At 38.6% G+C, this 21,717-nt stretch overlaps 1 protein-coding gene across 1 annotated transcript in view; it reads left to right on the top strand.

Annotated features, from left to right (window-relative positions):
* TREH (trehalase) overlaps nucleotides 1–21,717 on the top strand; it is a 341,626-nt gene that overhangs the window by 275,720 nt on the left and 44,189 nt on the right. Inside the window, exon 13 of the mRNA XM_044079440.1 lies at nucleotides 3,547–3,659. Coding sequence (XP_043935375.1) covers nucleotides 3,547–3,659 — 113 coding nt within the window. The remainder of the gene's footprint in view (nucleotides 1–3,546; nucleotides 3,660–21,717) is intronic.

Below are 21,717 nucleotides of genomic sequence, written 5' to 3'. Positions count from 1 at the left end.
CCAAATATTTTTTTTACAGTGACCAAGAAGCCATTTCATCAGTTTTGTAGAATATTGTAACTGTGCAAATCGAGCAAATAAAATAGTCAGTTTATTTTCCTTAGTTGATTTAAAAGACTATAAACCAGGTGCTAATGGGGAAAATATTAAAATGTAATTTTGTTTTAAAACGTTAAGTGCACATACAGTTGTTAAAGCAAAGTTCGATTTTAACAGTCATGTTATTATAACATCTCAGGCATAATGAACAAACTAATACCATAGAAGTCAACCTCAGTGGTAGGTTAGAGCAGTTGCACTATTATTATTCTCTCTATGTCAATGAAATAAGTCCACATCACATGCTCAGAAGATGCTTAATGCCCTACAACCTCATGTCCTTACTTACAGATTGAGCCACCTTATTGAGGGTACATTTCCCATTCTCTGTATAGCACCAAGAAGAAGATGGCATGCATCAAATTTTGTAAGGTTTCATTAACCCATTCTATATAGTTTAGAATTACTCATTTAAATTTGCATGGTCTGAAGACATGCTTCCATCTTGTAAGTCTGCTGCCAAAACAACTGCACTTAAACCAGTGAAGGAGTCGATGCTGTATAAATGGTACAGGCGTGACTTTCTGTTTAACATTACATTCAGGATTTACACGATGCTACATGTTTTTTTTTCACCTTACTGATTCTTGTAGACCAATATGCTTTAATTGTAAATTACTAAGCAAGAGAAGCAAAAAAGGGACACCCACAAAAAAAAAAATGCGGAAAGTGCAGTTGGTAGCCCGCATGGTGTAGAGAGAACCAGTCTGCCGATAATCCATGCCGATGTCATCCAGTCCACAGATCAGGAACACAGGAAGTAACGACAGCCAATAGCTACACCTGCCTCTATTGTCAATGAAGAAAGGAATGAGAGGCGGGTGTGAGCTGCGTTATATTATATAGTGTGGATTGGAGCAGTAGTTAGGATGTGGGGGAGGGCATAGTGTTACAAAGGGTGGGTGCAGCTACAGCTGAAAAATGTAGAGAGAGAAGTAAAATTAAGTAACGAAATTGCGCCCTTTATGATGCCGGCCTTACGGCACCCTAGGTGGCCGCCTAGTTCGCCTATGCCTAAGGCCGGCCTTGCGTGAAAGCACTTACCATGTTTTATTTTATGTTTAATTAAGGTTTTGTGTCTCGTGCAACAGTGCTGTTTTATGTTTTTTAGTTTGCTACTGGCTGTGTACCACTGGGTTGCCATTGTAGTGTTAATTTTCTTTGTTATTTCTTAACAACATTAACCACTGCACCACTGCACCATTTGGTAATACCCATATTTATCAGGGCACAATAAGATGAAGTATTTAGGAGTATGGGTTAAAAAGGCTTTTGTTATGGCAAATAAGGATATGTGGGAAGAGACTATAAAAGATAGCAGAGTCCATAGTACAGAAGCTGAAAAAATGGAAGCGCTTGTTTGTGGATATGGATAGTAAGACACAAGCAGTGAAAATGTTTTAGTCCCTTTAGTTTTATATACAGAATAGACATACTTTTATCAACCAGAGGAGAAATTGTGGACAGTCATTAATAAGGAGTTAAAGGAAATTATCGGAGGGGGGGAGGAAGGGCAAGAGTCAAGTGGGATAAGTTGATCCTTCCAACAGAAGAAGGTGGTTTAGGTTTACCTGATTTGAGGGGATATTTTAGAGCTACACAGTTAAAGCTCATGTACATAACACAAGCAGAAGGTTATAATTCAAAACAGAGAGAGATAATGATGAATCACATGGGAAGTTAAAGAAATAGAGAGTGGGATTGTGGATGCAGATCCTTAAGGAGAATAATAACAACCATGAAGAATATTATAGTCATACAATAGCAGAAAGTATTCCAAGAACTAAGTCAACACGAGAATGGAGACAGGAGATTTTGATAATAGGGATGACTGTAAGTAGGGTATAAAAAATAGGGAAGAGGGAGATGGAATTTACTGGAGAAAACTGGCAAAGGAACCAAGGTATTGGGAGCAAATAACTAGAGAAGGAAATGTAAAAGAGTGGGATAAAGCTAAGATGTTTGGACTACAGGCTAGACACTGCCTTAACCGATCAGGGATTGATATCAGAGTATAGGCAAAGAGAAAGTGACAGGGGAATCTTAAGTGAAAGACCTACTCTCATACAGTTTTTAGTTGAATGTAGAACAGAAGCCACTGTTAAAAAAGGAAAAAATAGTTGGGCATGTAAAATATTGCTTGGTGACTATAAGAATCAATCAGGGGAGTTTAAAAAAGATTGGGAAAAGAGATTTGAAAGCCAATTTACAAGAGAACAATGGGAAAACATATGTATGGCTCCCAAGTATGCAACAAAGTCCAGAAGGTTTTAGATCTTTGCTTGGAAATATTTGCATTGATATGTTATATTTTAAGCAGACTTCATAGACCTTTCCTCAGGTACATAACAAATGCTAAAAGTGTGATGAGGAAGAAAGTGGTAACTGGGAACATATGTTTTGGGAGTGTAATGAGTTGGCAGAGTTTAAAAATTTCCTACAGAGTACTCTGTCAGAAATATTGGGTGAGTAAATGTCTATAACTAAGGAAATTATTTTTTGAGCCAGGACACATTGTCTAAATTGCCTAGACATAGTAAGGCCTTATTAAGTTTAATTATGGTGGATGCCAAAAAAGCAATTACTAGAAAATAGAAATCAAAATCTAAACCAGCTGTATTTGAGGTATTAAATATTATAAAAAAGATAAAAGAACTGTAGTATAAAATTTATCTACATATTTAAAAGAACTGTAGTATAACATTTGGCTCCACAATCTAGCCTTTCTGGCTAAGCATAGCTAAGCATATGGTGCTGACATAACATCACTGTTATGGCACTTTTAGATATTAATATGGGTCTACCTCGACCCACTGAAATTACATTTCTCTGAAACGAAATGCACTTTCATGAAAAATTGAGTCAACGAAAAGCAAATTAAAACAAATGACAACACTAAACACATTTATTGCAGGGGGCAAGCCCCCTGCACCCCCCACACCCCCACTACTTATATATTCTAACTCCGAGATCGCACTACAGTAGAGAAAAGAGAATATTCCCTTATCCCCACTGTGTCGCAATCTACAACAACTTTGGTTGCTTTTCGTTGACTTGGTTTTTCATGAAAGTGCATTTTTGGATAAATACCCTTTCAGAAAAACAGGGTCGCAAAATTATGTTTCGGAGAAATGTAATTTCGGTAGGTTGAGGTAGACCCATTAATATGTTTGCTGCACACCAGTTAAAAGCCTCAGAGATCATCCTGATTGTGATAGTACACATTCTCATGCAACAAATTATTCCTGTAAGCATCATAAACTGATCTCAGTTCTTGCTCAGTGCCATGCAGAAATAGTACTGTCATACATTTAAGACCCCTGCATTTCCCAAAGTATGTGATACTTCAAATGACTTTGGACATCTTTTTTGCAAATACGTTTACAAAAGGGTTTGCATTTGCACAGCTATTTTGCTTCATCCTTTCTGTATTTTTTTCTTCTGCAGGCCTGGACAAATCTAAGTCCCAGAAAGCCAAGGAGATTGCTGTGAATCTAGCACAGAAATGGGTTCGAGTAAACTGGGAAGCATATGTAAAGCACAAAGCCATGTTTGAAAAGGTAAAACACTTTGGTTCTCGATGTACTACATCACTACTGCTTAAGCAACTTCAAGCTGCTGTTTGCTTTTATAACACACTATACTTTGATTTTACTTCAGCAACATAGGGCAGTTTGGCACTTCTTTTTAGGTAAATGGTAACTCAGTATATATACCATAGCATATTGGTAACTACTAACGATGAAGCACTGTACACTGTGTTACCACACATGTACTGTATTAAAGCAGCTACAGATGTTTATAGCAGAAATAACAGTGCTACACAAGGGCAAACTGAACGCTTGAGAAAGCTAATGGACTTGGTGTTGTTACAATTTTTTCACTTTCAATGGCCAGGCTTACAAACAAATGAGGGGGGTAGCCATGGGTGCAACTATGGCCCCTAGCCTGGCCTTTGTAGCCTTAGGCAAGTGGGAAGAGGAATGTATGCTGCAAAGTGAATACCGGAGATTTATGACCAGCTACCTTTGCTTTATTGATGGTGCTTTATTGTCTGGCAAGGTGAGAAATCTAAATTCATTGAGTTTAACCACTACATCAGTAACTTCACCTCCTTCCTGAAATTTACCACTGATATCAGCTCGGAGTCAGTGCAGTTCCTTGATATGGCTGTCAGTATTGATAAAGACAAAGGAAGATTAATTAGTAACTTATGCTGTGGTTTAAATCCTACCTCAATGGGAGACAGCAGGTTGTTCGCCTGAAAGAAAAGCTCTCTAACCTTCTACCAAAAATACCCTTGGAGTGCCACAAGGCTCAATATTAGGGCCTCTACTGTTTTCCATCTTTATTAATGACTTATACACTGTCATCCCAAACATCAGCTGCATCCAATATGCTGATGACTCCACCCTGATTTGCTCTGCTACATCTCCTTCGGAACTGAGGTCTGCTACCCAGTCCACCTTTAATACCATAGAAAACTGGCTCTCTGAACATCACCTGTTATTAAATCCCCCCCCAAAACATGCTGCTTTTCTCACCTACACAAAGGTCTGCTGCTTTTACCTTCAACATTAATGTGAAGGATGGCACTGTTATCGCCCCCAACCCCTCTACAAAATTACTAGGAGTCATTATTGATAATAACCTAAAATTTGACTTGCATGTCAATCAATTAATCAAGAACATCAATAAAAACTAGGATCACTGTATAGAATAAAAGCCTTCCTAACCCCTCCAGCCAGGATTGCCATAGCTTGCACCCACCTAATCTCAACACTTCTATATGCCTCCTCTTTTTCTCTAATCTAAACAAGTCAGTCCTAAATAGATTGCCATCCTGTTACAATCACATTGCCAGGTTTGCCACTGGCCTGCCATTTAGGACACACCACTGCATTCACATCAAACAGCTTGGGTGGCTAGAACTTCCCAGTCTAATCCAATGCAGCCTTCTGACTATAGCTAAAAAAATTCTCTATAGTCCAGATAATATACCATCCCTAAGGAATATTATAACCGCTCATAACAATCAGAGACTGCTTAGATCCTCAAACAAATTAATAACTCAGACAGTCAAAATTAACAATACAGCTGGGGATGCCCTCTTTGCAAACTCTGTAGGCAGAGTTTGGAATCTCCTTCCAGCCAACATTACTTCAGTCTCCTCCCTTTGCCAATTTAAAACCAAACTCAGACATCTGGCACTAAACTGGCTTTCCTGCTGTAACAAGCCTGGTTAACCCTCCTCATAAATGTATATAATATTTACTTTCTGCCTACTGTCAATGTATTCCCCTGACTTAAACCAGGGATAACTATACCTGTGAACTTGTCTATCTCATGTTTTGTCATGTATCTTCTATAAATAACTTACCTGTAATTATGTCTACATTGTTATATTTTTGACTCTGACTACCTTGGAGCTTTTCTTCCCGGACTTCCACTGAAAATGGACATGTATCCAGTCGGTCTATCCCAGTCAACAAATGTAAAATAAATAAATTAAAAAGGAACCAACAAGAGTGAACTACTTACTTCACAGAGATAGCATGCATCCAGTAAAAATTAAGCACAATGTAATAAAATCACAAGGCTACAGGTTAGCATGTATTACCACAGATTTGGCCCATTTTCTCAAAAATATGAATGATCTTGAGAATTATTTCTTAACCAGAGGATATAACATGTTCCATATGATCCTGGATCCCATTAGAGATTCTAAAGCTAACAATGACCATATGTGGAATCATGCAATGAGGCCACTCGAACCCAAAAGAAGAGGAAAGTAAGGACAATTGCATTCTAACTTGCATCTGTGATTTTAATAGAATGAAAACCATTATTAAGGAGAACTGGGCCATCTTCACTGGCAATCAGCAGCTTGTAGGGGTTTTAGGAGAACACCCTACTTTTGTATATAAAAAGAGGGATACATAGCTATGTGGAAAAGAAAATTAAGGAACACCATGATGACATGAGGGTTAAAAATTTGTGGGACACCTAATTGCACTTTCTGTGAGTACTTGATGGAGTGTGATTCATTTAAGTGCCCCGTCTTAAAAAGATGGTGAAATCTTCAGCAGGTGGTAACTGTAATACTGAAAAAGTTGTATATAGGGTCAAGTGTAATGACTACCCTGCATTTTATATGGGTAAGTGTATGAATAAGCTGGAAAGGAGGATTTCAGGTCATCTTTCTGACAAGAGATGTAAATACCAGAGGAGCGCCTTATCCACACACTTCTTAGAACACCCCAGACATTCTGGTTTTCAATGTATCATTCTGGACTGTGTGGAGATGGATGAGCTTGAAGGGGACGTCAGTGGTGTTTTGGAGAAAAAAAGAATTATGCTGGCAGCTGAAATTAAATGCATTCAGAAAACCAGGACTTTGCTATTGTTCTATTAAGAGTGTGTTGAACTTACATAAGCTGCCACACAACCTGTAAAAGTTTTTTTATTGAATTTGTGAGCAAATATTTTTATGTGCTAAAGGTACCAAAATACTAAAAAAATGATATGCAGCATGTGTATAAACATATATATGTATAGTTACTTTAACCTCAGTTCTGAGTTAATTAGATTTAGTATACTCTTGCATCACACCAGAGATTTAATGGTAGATTAAAAATACACAATTGTTCATGATGCTATTACCATGAAGTTTTGCTGTAATTCCCCCATTTACCATATTGGTGCACACTCATGCACACAGCTGCACACTTTCATACATTACTAGTTTACTTCATCCACTGTTTTCTGTAATTTTTGTGTGTGTCTGTGTGTGTGTGTGTGTGTGTGTGTGTGTGTGTGTTTTCTACTTGTTTTCATTTCATAAACATTGTTTGGGGCTGTCAACATGAAAACTGTCATGACAGGTGTTTTTTTTCTCTCAGCTGGAAAACATTGACATTTTTTCTGAATTGCAAAAGGTTCTCAGATTCAATCCTCGGCTGGGGTGCCTTCTGTGCGGAGTCTGCATGTCCTCCCTGTGGTCGCGTGGGTTTCCTCCGGGTGCTCCGGTTTCCTCCCACATCCCAAAGACATGCTGTAGGTGGATTGGACACACTAAATTGGCCCTAGGTGTGAGTGTGTTTGTGCCTTCTGTGGAAGGTTGGGCGCCGGGCTGGCAACTCGACACCATAAAAACTCCACTGCCAATCATGAGCGGATAGTGAACCGCTGTGGCGACCCCTAACCGGGAAAAGCCAAAAGAAGAAGAAGAAGAAGATATAACTTAATTTTATGTACATTAATACATATGGATGGATGCTTATTAGTATTACACAGCTTTATATTTATAGTGTTCTAATGAGATAATGTTTATGGTCAGATAGCTTTGTGTGTTTTTTCTTGTATTTATCTAGTTAGCTCGTTTTACTTATCTACCTATGTATATGATTTTAGCTCTTTAGTTCTTGTCACAGACCTGATGAAGGCTTTATTGCACGAGTTAGCTGAAAGCGATTTTAGTTAAAAGTCAATCTATTTATATGTATGTTATGCTTTTAATACCTGATTTTGGAATGTGGGCTGCAAATAGATAGGTAGTGTTTTCCTTAACTAGAATTTAGTTTGATCTAATCAGTAGTACTAGAAAAGTATATAGGGCCAAGTGATATGTTTAACATTGTAAAGCATTTCTGATTTTTTGTTACTGAGGATCACTTGTCTGTAATGAATAAAGGCTTGTTTCTTGGGTTTCATATTTTTGGAAAATATTGTGACTGAGCTCATCAACGAAGTTTTAAGGCTACTATTTTTTGTTTCAGTTTTTTATTTTTTCCTCAACACTCATGTTGGTGAGGTTGGAAACAGACAGATTCCTGTGCTTGTTTATTTTTTAATGTTTTAAAGACAAACACTGCACTGTGGGATACCAAGAGGAAAATCACTTTGAGATGTTAGGATGCTTGGTTGGTGCAGTGATGCAGTGGTTTACATTGTCGCCTCACAGCAAGAGGTTCTCCAGTTCAATTTTCAGCTGGGATGCCTTCTGTGTGGAGCCTGCATGTCATTCCTGTGTTTGTGTGGGTTTTCTCCAAGTGCTCCAGTTTCCTCCCGCATTACAAAGACATGCATCTGGAGTGTTTCTCCCTGGGCCTCCAATGAAAATTGGTTCATTCCAAATCGAACTTTCCCGGTAAACAAATGTTAAATAAGTATAATAAATAAATAAAATGCTAGACCCCATGTGGTCAGACACTGAAATTATGTATACAATATTTAAAAACTGTAAATAGTCCCAGAGTGGTGATAAAATGTAGGAAACATCAAAACATAATGAAATAAACATGTTTTTTGAGCTTGTGGGTGTGGTTCTCCTTTAAATGCTTAGCTGTCATATTTGGTCCTGTAGATTCTTCACTTGCATGGATAGGTAGTACAAAATGTGATATTACTATGCCGTAATATGTCAAGTGAGAGATTAACGAGTTTTACATAAAACCCCCAGTCACGCTTGATTTCCATTGTGTATACTTGCAGGTGTTTCCTGTGTTCAGTAGGTTTCCACCTTTAATTTCTTATTACTTTCCCTTCCAGGAACTCAGTATGGGCCTGTTTATTTTAATCTGTTATGATATTGCTCTTAAAATAACTCTGTAGGTGAATACATTTCTGTAAAATTAATAATGACAGCAATCTAACTTGAGAAATTCAGATTTTTGCAATATTTGCTGTAACTCTGAGGAGGGTTGATTCATTTATTTAAAGGGTATCCACCAATATGTTCCATTCCTTATTCTGTCTCCATCATTAGTACATTCATTTGTTTCATAGTTTTAAGAGTCCATGTCCAGTACTTTTGAACATTTCTAACTCTGTGTTATGAGGAATTATCACGGCAGTGAAAGAAGTAAAAAATGTAAGGTTTGTGAGTTTCAGTTAATGTTTATGTCTTAGTTACTTTCTACATGAAAAAAAACAAACATACTTTTAATGTTGCACCACAATGGACAGAATATAACAAACAGAACTGCAATTCATATGTAAATATAAGATAGCATAAATTGGTGTTACATTGATAAGGTTTAAATGCATGACATTCTCTTTTTTTTGTATTAACTTTTTTGTTTTTCTATTGTGCCCCTCTGCTCCACCACCCTTTCAGTCAACAATATATGACTGTTCCTACTTCTTACTTTGTCCATTGCATTTAAGCAGCTCTGACTTTAGTCTTTGAATACCTCTAGTGTAAGATGTACAAGTCGTAGACATCTCTGGGAGTTGGGAGCTCTAGCCCATCTCCTGAATCCCCCCTACTTATTGCACGCAAATATTATTAAGATCTTACTAGCCAAAAAGGACTGCATTGTTGGGGTTCTCCTTATCACTATTGAGATGTGATAGTAAGTAAGTTTGCATCATGGTAGAACTTCCATTGTTTCATGGATGGCTGTTTTTGTCACAGTTGATCTCCTCTTACCTGTCCAGTTCTTGTCTCAAACACACACGCCCACACACATACATACACACACACACACACACACACACACACACACACACACACACACACACACACACACACACACACACACACACACAGACACCAGGACTTCAAAGAGAATGTCTCTATTAGGATTTTCCTTTTGTTTGTATTTATCTCTACCTACCTAAGAGAGAGCAAGAAGGGGAGCATGGGAGAGAGAGAGAGAGAGAGAGAAAGGAAGAAAGGGAATGCACCATTTATCTGTTAACTGTTCAGCCTCATTATCCTTGTCCAGTATTACAGCTAGCCAAGTCTGTTCCTGAGCTAGTAAGCATGTATATTTTGTTTATTAGTCAAAATATAAATATAGCATGCCTGTGCTGTGTACAGTATTGGCTAGTGAAAGCAGGTGCTGCCCAGCTTTCATGTTTTGCTTTCTGATCACAGCACTCACCAGCATAGTAACCTGACACACATAATGGTATCTCACTGAAGTCCTTCTGTTCTAATGTTGCAGTATTCTTAACATGTGGGAGATTCGTCTTCCCAAGCAACCCGATGTCCGGCCAGCACACAACAGCTTTTAGCTACTGCAAGTACATGGGATGTCACACATATGGTTTGATGAATGTCAGACATAAAAAGGACGTCCACACATACAATCCTCAGAATTTCTCTACTGCCATTCAGAACGCTTGACTCGTATGTCAGTATGCTGCCTGTTTCTGTTTGCTGCTTCCAGCTTTCAGATAAGTGCCCTGTTGATGTTTACATTTTTTATTGCTACTGACTTTTTTGTTTAGTTCATGTCATCCAGGAAGGGCAAGTGTAGGTGTGGAAGGCAAATTCCACATAAGGACAGTCACTATCTTTGTCTTTTTTGTCTACTTCCAAGTCATGACCACCGTTCCTGTGCTATTGGTCAGGCCTTTGTCCCAAAGACCTTGAGAAGCCATCTTTCAGCTTTGAGTCTTTATTTAGAGAACCAGTGTTTGAAAAGATTAGCTAAGGACATTATGGAGGGTTCTGTGGGTCCTTTGGCTGAGCTGACTTTGAAGAGGAAGGTCAGTAAGCCTAAGCCAGAATCCTCTTCTGCTGCTCCTGTTTCTGCTGATGTATCCCTTGACGTTAGTGAAGATCCAGAGGTACATTTGGAGGTTGGGTCTGGTTCTTCGGTGAGTACCACTTTGAAGACTGTTAAAGAATCCAAACTAGGCACATTTTCAAAGGCAGTGCAGGCGTCCATATCATATGTTCAAGGGGAATCATGGCTTGTGGTGCCAGAAGGGTCCAGAGACATACCTCAAATTCTTGTTATGGAACAGGTCCCGGTGTCAGTCATTGAAGGCAGGCATACGTCGGGTCCTCAAGCAGAGGTACATGTTAAGAAAAAACAAAAAACTAAGCATCTTCCAGCCTCTTAGTCGCCTTAGTCAGATTTACTTTTTCAAAGGGATTGATTAAGGCTTTAATGGCTCTTAAGCCTCCTTCTGCTGTTTCTGCTCCCTCCTTTACTTTGTCTCCTGTTAGGAGGGTTAGAGAACAGGAGGTTTCAGAGGATGAGCCTTCATCTGATGAGGATTACTTGGCATATTCAACTCAAATTACATCTTCTGTAGAATATGCTTCCCCTGAGGAAGAATCCAATGGTGCAGATTGTCCAGTGGAAGAAATATCTTTTGGGGAAACTATTAACAAGATGAGAGAATTCTTTAAATGGGACTGCTCTCGGGTTTTTGAGATGCAAAAAATATATTATGACCTTTTACAAACTGAATCTCCTTCTCCTTCTGCTGTGCCACCTGTATTGCCAGCATTTTTGGAGCTTTTTCCTCTGCTTCTAAGGCCCCTGATTCTCAGGCTCCTGCTCCTAAAAGACAGGTTCTACAAGGTGCCTGATGATTGTCGATTCCTTTACACATGCCCTTCAGCTGAACCTGCTGTGGTATCCATTGCTTCAGAAAAATCTTCTAGGTTATTACCATCCCCTAAACCTCTTCCTTCAGATAAGGAGAGCAAGATTATAGAAAAATTTGGGAAGAAGGTTTACACTTCTGCCAGTTTAGCTTTCTGTGCCATTAACTATCAAACACACATGTCCAGATATTCTTTGGCTGTTTTTTCTCAGGCTTCTCAAGCTCTTTCAGAGATTCCAGATTCTGATATTAAAAATCAGGTTATGTCCCTTTTAGGAGTTTCTTCTCAAGTTCTCATCACTCACTTAAATGCAGTTATGATGCAGCAGAAGCATCCTTTAGAGCAGGTGCTTCTGGCTCTGTCCTTAGAAGGTACTCCTGGTTATGGCTTCAACCACTGCCAGATGACATCAAAGCAAAACTAATGGATGCTCCTCTGTGCTCTTTTTTGGTAGTGCAGCTGCAGACTTATTTAAGTCATTACAAGAAAAGGGAAAGGGGTTTCAGGACTTGAAACACATTTTTGAATCTCCTGTCCCTAAATTTCACAGAAATTTTCCTTCTAAATCTTCTTTTGTTATGACACAGACCCATCCTCCTCCTCCTCCTTCTTCTTCTTCTTCTTCTTCTTCGTCTTCTTCTTCTTCTTCTTCTTCTTCTTCTTCTTCTTCTTCCAGAACTAAGAAGACTATTAGAAGACCTCCTCAGCCTAAAGCTTCTCTTTCAGGTTCTACTCCTAAACAGCCTTTTTCCAGATAGGCCAGGTAGTCTGTGACTACCAAAGACTTCCAAATCTTACTTCTCTTTCTCTTCATCTGTCCCTGCCTCTTCCAGCTTGGGCAAGTATATAACTCAGAATTCCTGAGTTCTCTGTATTATCCAACATGGATATTTCACGACTGAGAAAACCAAGGAACAATTCAACATGTTCCTCTGGACCAAAGGTTAAGGGGGGTTTACTCAGGAATGTTCCTTGTGCCCAGAAAGGAAGGTCCTTGGAGACCTATTCTGGACCTTTCCCATTTAAACACATTTCTAAAAGTTTCTACTTTCTGCATGCTGTCTTTACAGACTTTGTTTCCTCTTATTCTGCCTCAAGGATAAATGGCCTCTCTGGACATCAAGAATGCTTATCTTCACATCCCTATTCATCCTCTTTACAGGAAATGTTTATGTTTCTCTGTGGCTTCCTTGTACTTTCAGTTTTCTGCCTTGCCCTTTGTCTACTGCTCCAAGGGTATTCACAAAGTGTTTGGCCCCTGTGATTGCTTATTGCAGGATTAGAGGTGTTCAGGTATATCCATACCTAAATGATCTCTTTTTTCTGGTTCCTCTTCCAGAAAAATTAATTCTAAATTTGCAGTTTGCCATCTCTCTCTCTCTCTCCTGTAAAAGTTAGGATTCACAATACATTTCAAAAAATAATTTATTTCCCCTTCTCATGATCACATTTTCCTAGGGTGCAGATCTCATGATGGCTTTCCTTTCACCAGAAAAAATTCTGTCTCTCACTTCATTCTTCTGCAGTCTACTGCCTCGTCCATCTCTAACTGCCAGGGAGTTTCTAAGACTACTGTGGTTTATGGCATCCACAATACCTATGAAGCCCCTGGCAAAACTTCACATGAGGAGGTTTCAATGGTATCTAATGTCTGTTTGGAAGCAGCATGCCCATCCTCTGGAGTTTGTACTTCATCTTCTCACATGCTTGAAGTCAGAGCTTCTTTTGGTGGATTCAGCAATTTTCTCTGAATCCAGGTCTTCCTCTTCATCAGTCTCAGTTAACTCAAGAGTTGTTCACAGATGCCTCAGACACAGGTTGTGGGGCAACCTTTGCATCAGAAAAGGTGCAGGCTCTCTGGTCTCCTTCTCAAAGGAAGGAACATGTCAATATCAAGAAATGAGGGCACTCATACTAGTTGTACAGGCTTTCCATTGTCTCTTTCATCTAGGACTTCTGAAAGTGTTTATGGATAACACCACAGTCCTCTGGTATGTAAGCAAGGGGGTGGACACAAAGTCACATATTCTTTGCAGATTGGCTCTGATGGCATGGAACTTGGCAGTTCAGTTCAAGGTGATTCTTCAAGCAAATTTACATTTTATCCACTCAAAATTTTGTGTCAGATGCTCTAAGCAGGTCCATGACTCAATCCCACAAATGGATGCTTCACAGGGATGTGTTTCTGGACTTGTTCCATTGGTGGGGTGCTTCTATAGTGGATCTTTTTGCATCCAGGTCCTCTGTTTTGGAAGATGGACACCCTAACTTTATCATGGAAAATGATGTTTCTTTATGCATTTCCCCTCTTTCCTGTCATTCAAAAAGTTATGCTCAAGATTCAGCATGACAAAACAAAAATCTTGATGCTGACTCTCTTTGGGCCAAGACAGAGCTGGTTCCCTTTTTCTTCTACACTTAGCCGAGGGCAGTCATCAGAAGTTACCTCACAGGGTGGACCTTCTCATATAGGACAAGGTATCTCTGCTTCATCCACATCTGTCAACTTTACAACTGACTCTGTGGGTGATAAACTTTTGATTCCTTTCCGACACCTTTTTTCTGAGGATGTGGTTAGGGTACTGCAGGAGGCCAGAAAACTCAATACTAGAAGATCTTATTTATCTAAATGGAAGAGTTTTTCTACTTGGTATCTTTCACATAATTTGGATCCACTGTCAGTGGCTATCCCAGTTGTTCTTTCCTACTTGTGTGAGTTGCTTAAGACTGATTTGACTCAATGAAAGTTCACTTGTCAGCCATTTCTGTTTGTCTGATTTTAATTCCCCCCTTTAGCTTCTAGACTGGAAGTAAAACTTTTTCTCAAAGTTGTCCTTCACATTAATCCTCCCAGGAAACCAGCTCCATCTCCTTGGGATTTGAATTATGTTTTAGAGAAGCTAACTGTAGCCCCTTTTGTACCTGCAGCTTCAGCTTCCTTAAAGGTTTGTACCTGTTAAACTATGCTTTTACTAGCATTAACCTCTGCTAGGAGAGTCTCTGAGATTCAAGCTTTAATGGCTTCTTCACCTTTTCTTGTTTTTCATAAGGATAGAGTCTCATTGTGTACTAATCCTTCTTTTATGCCCAAGGTGGTGAATGAGTTGTCTCTTAATCAGTCTATTTAATTGCCCACTTTTTTCCGTTCTCCTCAACCTTCCAGTGAGTGGATCTTACACACCTTGGATGTGCATAGACAACTCAGATTTTATTTGGAGAATACTAAGGCTATTAGGAAATCTGATCAGCTTTTTGTTTGTTTTCATCCCAGGTCTCTGGGTTTGATTGTTTCCAAGCAGACTATTTCCTCTTGGATTTCTAAGGCTATTTTGTTTTGTTATGTGTTTCATGGTAAGAGTCTCCCTGTTCCTGTTAAGACTCATTCCACTAGGTTTGTGGCTTCCTTAGGTGCAATCTTTAAAGGCATGGATACTAACACAATTTTGGAGGCTGCCACTTGATCTTCTGTTCATACTTTCACCAAACATTACAAGCTGGATAGTATTTCTAAATCCAAGCTGCTTTTGTTAGAGCCATTCTTCATAGCTTTGTAGAAAGTTCCTCTGTTCCTTCCTCCTCCCAGGTTTCCTCCTAAGCTTTGGTACTCTCCCACATGTTATGAATACTGCAACAACAGAAAAGAAGGATGTAGAATAGTTGTGTAAAATCTTACCATAACCCTAGATGTCCTTCTCATCTATGTTGCAGTATTCGATCCATCCCTCCTTTTCCCCTCTACTTTTTCTTTTCCTTAGACAGCAGATCATTTTCCCTTTTCCTGACACTGGTGTTCCTCCTGAGGCATTTCAGTTCTGAGAATTGTACGTGTGGACATCCTTTTTATGGCTAACATTCATCAAGCCATATGTGTGATGTCTCACATACTTGCAGTAGGTAAAAGCTGTTGTATGCTGGCTGTACATCGGGTCACTTGGGGCAGAGGATCTCCCATATTTTATTTATTTATTTATTTATTTGCAGTTTGTTTACTGGGAAAGTCCATTGGTCAGAAGGGCATCTAAGGTTATGGTAAGATTTTACACAACTATTCTTTTCTACACATGTTTGATCATGGTCGTGTAACAGTTGTGATGACATGCATGGGCTGGGCTTTGGTTATAGGAGTACAGTGTTTAACTCAGAAGGTTAGCAGGACGTTGCATGAGAAAGGCATAGCATCCATGCTGGAAAAGATGAATTGAAATTCTTCGGTGAGATTTGCCCTCTAACATCATGTGAATGTGTCATTTAATACAATGTGGTATCCATTAGATTGCGCAAAATTTTATTTTATTGTTATTTTGTTTATCAGGTTTGTCCAGTTGGGTTTAACAGAGGCTCGGGAAGAAAAGCTCCAACATACCATAAAAATTTTTAAATGGATTAAACACAGAATGCATGAACACGCATTAAGTAATATACATTAACAATTGTACATTCATTTGCTAATTAAATTACATTCATAAGATATAAAGGCAACAATTAGAGCATAAAAGGTACTTGTGCGTTAGTTGATGCTGAACAATTAGCATTTGAAGAGGTGAATTAATGAGTTTGTCAAACAGATAATAGGTCATGTGATTAGTGCTTAGAAATTGAAAGAAATTGAGGTGAGAGAAGGAACTAGGTAAGGCAGAAAATGTTAATTGTAGATAAGAGGTGGGATATAAAACAATGATATATATGGCTATCATAATGTTATATTAGACGTACAGAAGTGGGGGCATTCCTCGCAACCTCTTAGGGCTAGAAATCCAGGCAAATAATGGGGGGGGCAAAGGCACAAAAATAGGGACAGATTTTAAATATAGCTCTTATAAACTTAGAAAGTAGCTAGAATAACAGGATGTGTATTAGCATGCATTTTCTGAAGGATATTACGTTTGAAACTCAAATATGTGTCATTATTTACTGACTTCAATCCTCAGTGATTTGTCAGAAAACTGCAAATTTTATGATGAACAGACCAAAAATATGAGTCAAAAATCTGAACATTCTGTGAAAATCTGGACAGTTGAGAGGCGTGAGAGGGGGTGAACAGGGTCACTAAACCAGGTATATGGCTGAGATTCTATTAAAACTAATGAGGTTTTGGTGAAGACTAGTTGTGGGACATGGGATTCTGAATGAAGAGAAATGGGTTGATGATATGGCAAGCTGAAGACAACAGTGGCATTTACACAGGAGCAGATCAATCAATTTGATAGGGAAGTTTTAGTTGTGTTTTAAATGAGTTTGCATTCTGAATGGATTTCAGTGATAGTGGGATATGGTTCTATAGTCTAGCTACAGTATTTGAATATAGCAAATATTCTGCAGTATTAGATCATTTAGTAATAGCAATTTTTCTCCACAGCATAAAATTCCTTTGGGGGGAGTAGTGTTTTATTAAGCTGATAAGGGCTGAACAGTTCTGTAGCTTATAGAGAAGTCTGTGTATTGTAGTTAGCTGAGAAAGAGTAAGGTGATGTGATAGTTCTAACCAGTTGAATTCTCTGAGGGCTAGACAGTGGTGTGTTATATTCTTATAGTTTAGTGCAAATTTCGCTATTTTATTATAACATTACTCAAGTTTGGACAGTTGCGATACTTAACGGATAGGGAAGATTGGGGAAACACAGAGCAGAGATGTCAGTATGACAGTAACGGCTGTAGGTCTTCTGGCTATGTCAGTAAGGCAGGATTTTACTCTTAGAATGAAGATAGTTTTTGATAATTTTTTTTAGCCACGTGATAAATTGTTTTATTTCATCTTGTCATCTATAATGACACTCTAATTTTTTGTGGTTTACTTGTTCTATCATGGTGTTATTGGCAGACATGATACAGTTGTTTTGGTAGAGATGTGTTTTGGGGTAAAGAGCAGTAATTTCGTTTTTTAAGATTTAATAGTAGTTAATGAATTATTTAGCCATGTTTCAATTGATAGGAAGGATTGTTGTGTAAAGTTTTGGAGTTCAGACAGAGATTTGGGAGAGCAGATTAGGATCATGTCATCAGAATATTGAACTAGGGTAGCATTTTTTGTAGTAGTGTAGAGATCATTGATGAATATGTTGAAAAGTATGGGACCTAGTATAGATACTTGTGGGATACCAATAGTTATAGACAAAGAGGAGGTGGCATTTTCCATTTCACTGCTTGTGCTCTGTATGAGAGATGGCTGTGGACCCATTGCAGTGAAAAGTTAGTGAGCCCTAAGGATGAGAGTTTATGTAAAAGTTTCTGGCGAGCAGCAGTTTCAAAAGCTTCTGATATGTCTAGGAAGATGGTAGAGACTAGGTTTCCAGCATTTCTATGGGTGTTGACAGTATTAACAAAATTCAGCAAAGCAGTGGTTGTGCTGTGATGAGGCCAGAAGTCGCTTTGGGTTGAAGACAGAAGCTGGTTATCCATTAGATAATTGAGAAGTTGCAGATAAATACATTTTTCTAATATTTTGTCAAGGATGATAAGATGGCAGTTGGCCTACAGTTTGAAAGATCTGTATTGATTTCCCCCTTATGCAATGAAATAACGAGCAATTTTTATTCCCATAATGAGGGAACTTTATTTTCAGATATGGATTGATTTATCAGAACTGAAACTGGATATGCAGTAGCCTCAGCTGCTATTTTGCTCACCAACTTTCCACACAGCACAGAGCCTCACTGACTGCACAAACACCAACAGACATCTGATAAACAAAGCAAGCAATACTGTCTCACATTGAAAATAGACTCAGACTTTATTAAATTATATTCATTGTATAATGCAGCATACTTTTAAACAATAAGATACACTAAGAGCTTTAAATACCTTTTTAACTATTTAGCTTTTAAATGCCTTGCAACAGCTAAGCTAAGCATACAACAACAAGCTGCTAAGTGTATATTAATAAAATAAGAGGGATTAATAAAAGAAGTTCATCAAGTCAGTTCTTTTTTTTAATTTTGAGTTTTGATTATCTGAGATAAGATATATGACTCTGCATACCACCACCATCCTTTGTAACTTTAGTCTTTTGTCTTCTTCCTTCTCTGCTATCAGTCCTCCCCTTCCTTCCTTCACATCTGAAAGAAGACCCAGTGGTACCTCAGCACACACACACACACACACACACACACACACACACACACACACACACACACACACACACACACACACACACACACACACACACTCTGGTAACCTTACCTGGTCCCTGAGTTCTGTTCTTCTGTCTTGTCTTCTCATGTTGCTTTTCCTCTTTAATCTTCTGGGTTCCTGGCTCGCTTCAGGGCTCGCCTGCTGCCGCCCCGCCATGCCATTAATCGCTCGCTGGGCTCTCGCGCTTCTCCCATTCATCCATTCCATTCCCTATTCATCCTGTCCCTGTCTGCCCTCTTGTCCCTGTTCCCATGCATTAATCCTATCTCTGTGCCTCTTCTTCTCTTCTTGTTCTTCAGCTACGTTCCCCAATCGTTAACTTACAGCCCTTGCCCAGCCGGAAATGATGATGAGCTTCCTGGCTCTCAATTCCGACGCTGTGGTGGCTGGGCGGCTGGCTGACATTATTGCGATGATGTGATGACCGCCGACGGATTAAAATAAAAAAATTAAAAAAAAAAAGAAAAAAAAAGGGAAGGGGTGAAGCCGAATCGTGGCACTCCCTTCATTTGATCCAAAAACTCGTAAAAAAAAAAGTAATTGAACGGTTGGGAGGTCTGTCACTGACAATTTTGCCTTAGTACAATAGCCTCTGGTCACTATAGTGGACCAAGATGCTGCTAAAGTTCTGCCACAAGGGCCAACTTCCAAACTTTTTCAGGGAGAATTTTGTCTTTGTACAGTAATCTCTGGTCACTATATTTAACCCAGATACTGCTGAAACTGTGCCACAAGGGCCAACCCTCAAACCTTTTCACTGAGAATTTTGTCTTTGAACAATGTAAGCAAATTTAACTTGAAGAACTTTGCTGTGTATTAATATCATCTAGTGAATTATATGCCTGCATACCTGTACTGGAAAATAGTTTTATCTGTCTCCTGCTAACCTACTTTAAGCTTACATTCATAAACTTTTTTACCATCTCTCTATTCTTACGTTTCCCCGTATTGTCGTTCTAACTCACTGTTGTCCATCCTCCATCTCTTTTTATAAGTTTTAACTTTATTACCTCAGTATAATATGACAGTTTAGATGAGTTTTTCCCTTTTCTTTCATTCAGAGCCTCTGATCACTATATTTGACCCAGATACTGCTGAAGCTCTGCCACAAGTACAAACTCCCAAATGTTTTCACTGAGAATTTTACCTTTGTACAGTGTAAGAAAATGTATCTTCAAGATCCTTGCTGTGTATTAATATCATCTAGTCAAATACATGCTTTCTGTGCTGGAAATTAGTTTTTCACCCCCCTGACAGAGTTGTCATTGTACCTCTAAGGACTACTTACTAAATTGGCCACTGTCCCTTGACCAATAGTTTACAATGTATATGCCAGTTATTTAGTCTTCCTGGCTAACGAGTTTCTGCATTCAGGAAATGAAAGAAATCCTCTTCTACTTGGTACCTCTCTGCTAATTGCTTTCTGTTGCCTATAAACTGATTACTCTCTGTTGCATTTTGACCTGAGGGTGGAAAAGGCACTGTACTGGAATGTTCTCTCCTCTTTCACTCAGTCTCCAACTTACCACATAGCTTATCCTCTATTCTTCTCCTGCTACTGGGCCATCTTTCATCCTACCATCACTCTATAATAGCACTCAACATCTCTTCATCTCTGTCCCAGCCACCTATCCGTACGTCATCCCTACACTCTCCACACATTGCACCAAATGTTTTTAATGATGCCCCTCATCTTTATTCCAAATATAGACAGATTAATTCCATTCCAGTTCAAACCAAACCAAAACAAAATTAGGTAGAAAAATGCTCTCTAAAAAGCAAGTATTAATAATACCCCAATAAACTAAAATCCTTTAAGGAGGCAGTATTCACCTTAATCCTGACCCAGCTATCACAATGAACATCAACACAATTCTCTTCCACACACTACTCTAAACCTACAGCAGTCTACTCCATCCCCAGTAATCTAACTTTTGTTAGAAGCATAAGAAATAAAATTGCTGAACTACATGTCTGGATTACCCATCATAAACCTGATATTCTAGCTGTAACTGAAACCTGGCTTAAAGCCAGCATAAACAACTCTAAAATCGCACCAGCTATGATATCATCCATAATGACTGTAAAAAGAGGAAAGGTGGTGGTATTGCTTTAATATTTCCTAACAACTATTACATTTGCCCCTACAACAAACCAATACCAAAATTAAATTCAACAGAGCTTCTTGAACTTTAAACAACTATAATCAAATAACTATTTCTGTTTATTACATCTCTCCTGATGAAAATACAGCTATTCTGGAAGATATCCTACAATGGATATCCATAACAGTTCCACAAGAAATACTACTACTAGGTGATGCGACTGTCAATTGGTTGGACATAAATTCTTAACTCCTCTACATCTAGCATGAATCAGTTTGGTTTCACACATCTAATTAATAGCCCAGCACATTATAACAAGACATCAAATTCCCTATTAGACTGGATCCTATTATTGGACCCTAGAAAATATACCATATCAGGTACAATGTCTGACAGTCTCCATGATTAAATCCCAATCTATACACCCAGACATCTCACACCTTCACTTACAGAATATTTATAAAACAACACACAACTTTTCCAAGGTTAACCCAGAAATGTTCAGTACTGACTTAGCATCTATTAACTGGAATTTCTTAAAAGTCTTCTCCTTAGATGATGCTGTAAATGAAATCAATTCAATACAACTCACCTGAATTTCCTAAACAATCTTGCACCTCCTGGAAAGAAGAGACTAAAAACAAATAATGCTATGTGGCTATCCAAAAAAAGAGTATTATTTATTTTATTTTGGCATTTGTTAACCGGATAAGTCTGACTGAGCGAGAGCCTCTTTTCAGCTGAAGCTCGGGAGAAAAGCCCCAAACAAAAACAGATTACAGATTACAACCAGAGGATAGCTCTAGTTACAAGAGATTTTAAATATACTTGAGATTTTTAAATACAAGATTGAAACACTACTAGTTAGATTAAGTACACGATAAATGACACTAGTAGATTGTGGTGCAAGCATAACTGTTACATCAGTAAGAAGAAGAGAGTCCTCCACACAACATGGCTTCTGCCCTTCCTATAGTACTAAAACTGCACTTCTAACATATATAGATACTGTCAATAAAGCTAGAGGTAACA

This window comes from Protopterus annectens, chromosome 8.part0 (genome assembly GCF_019279795.1).
Source record: "Protopterus annectens isolate FY-2018-M chromosome 8.part0, PAN1.0, whole genome shotgun sequence".
NCBI classification, from domain to species: Eukaryota; Metazoa; Chordata; order Ceratodontiformes; family Protopteridae; genus Protopterus; species Protopterus annectens.
This window is presented reverse-complemented; position numbering and strand designations above follow the sequence as displayed.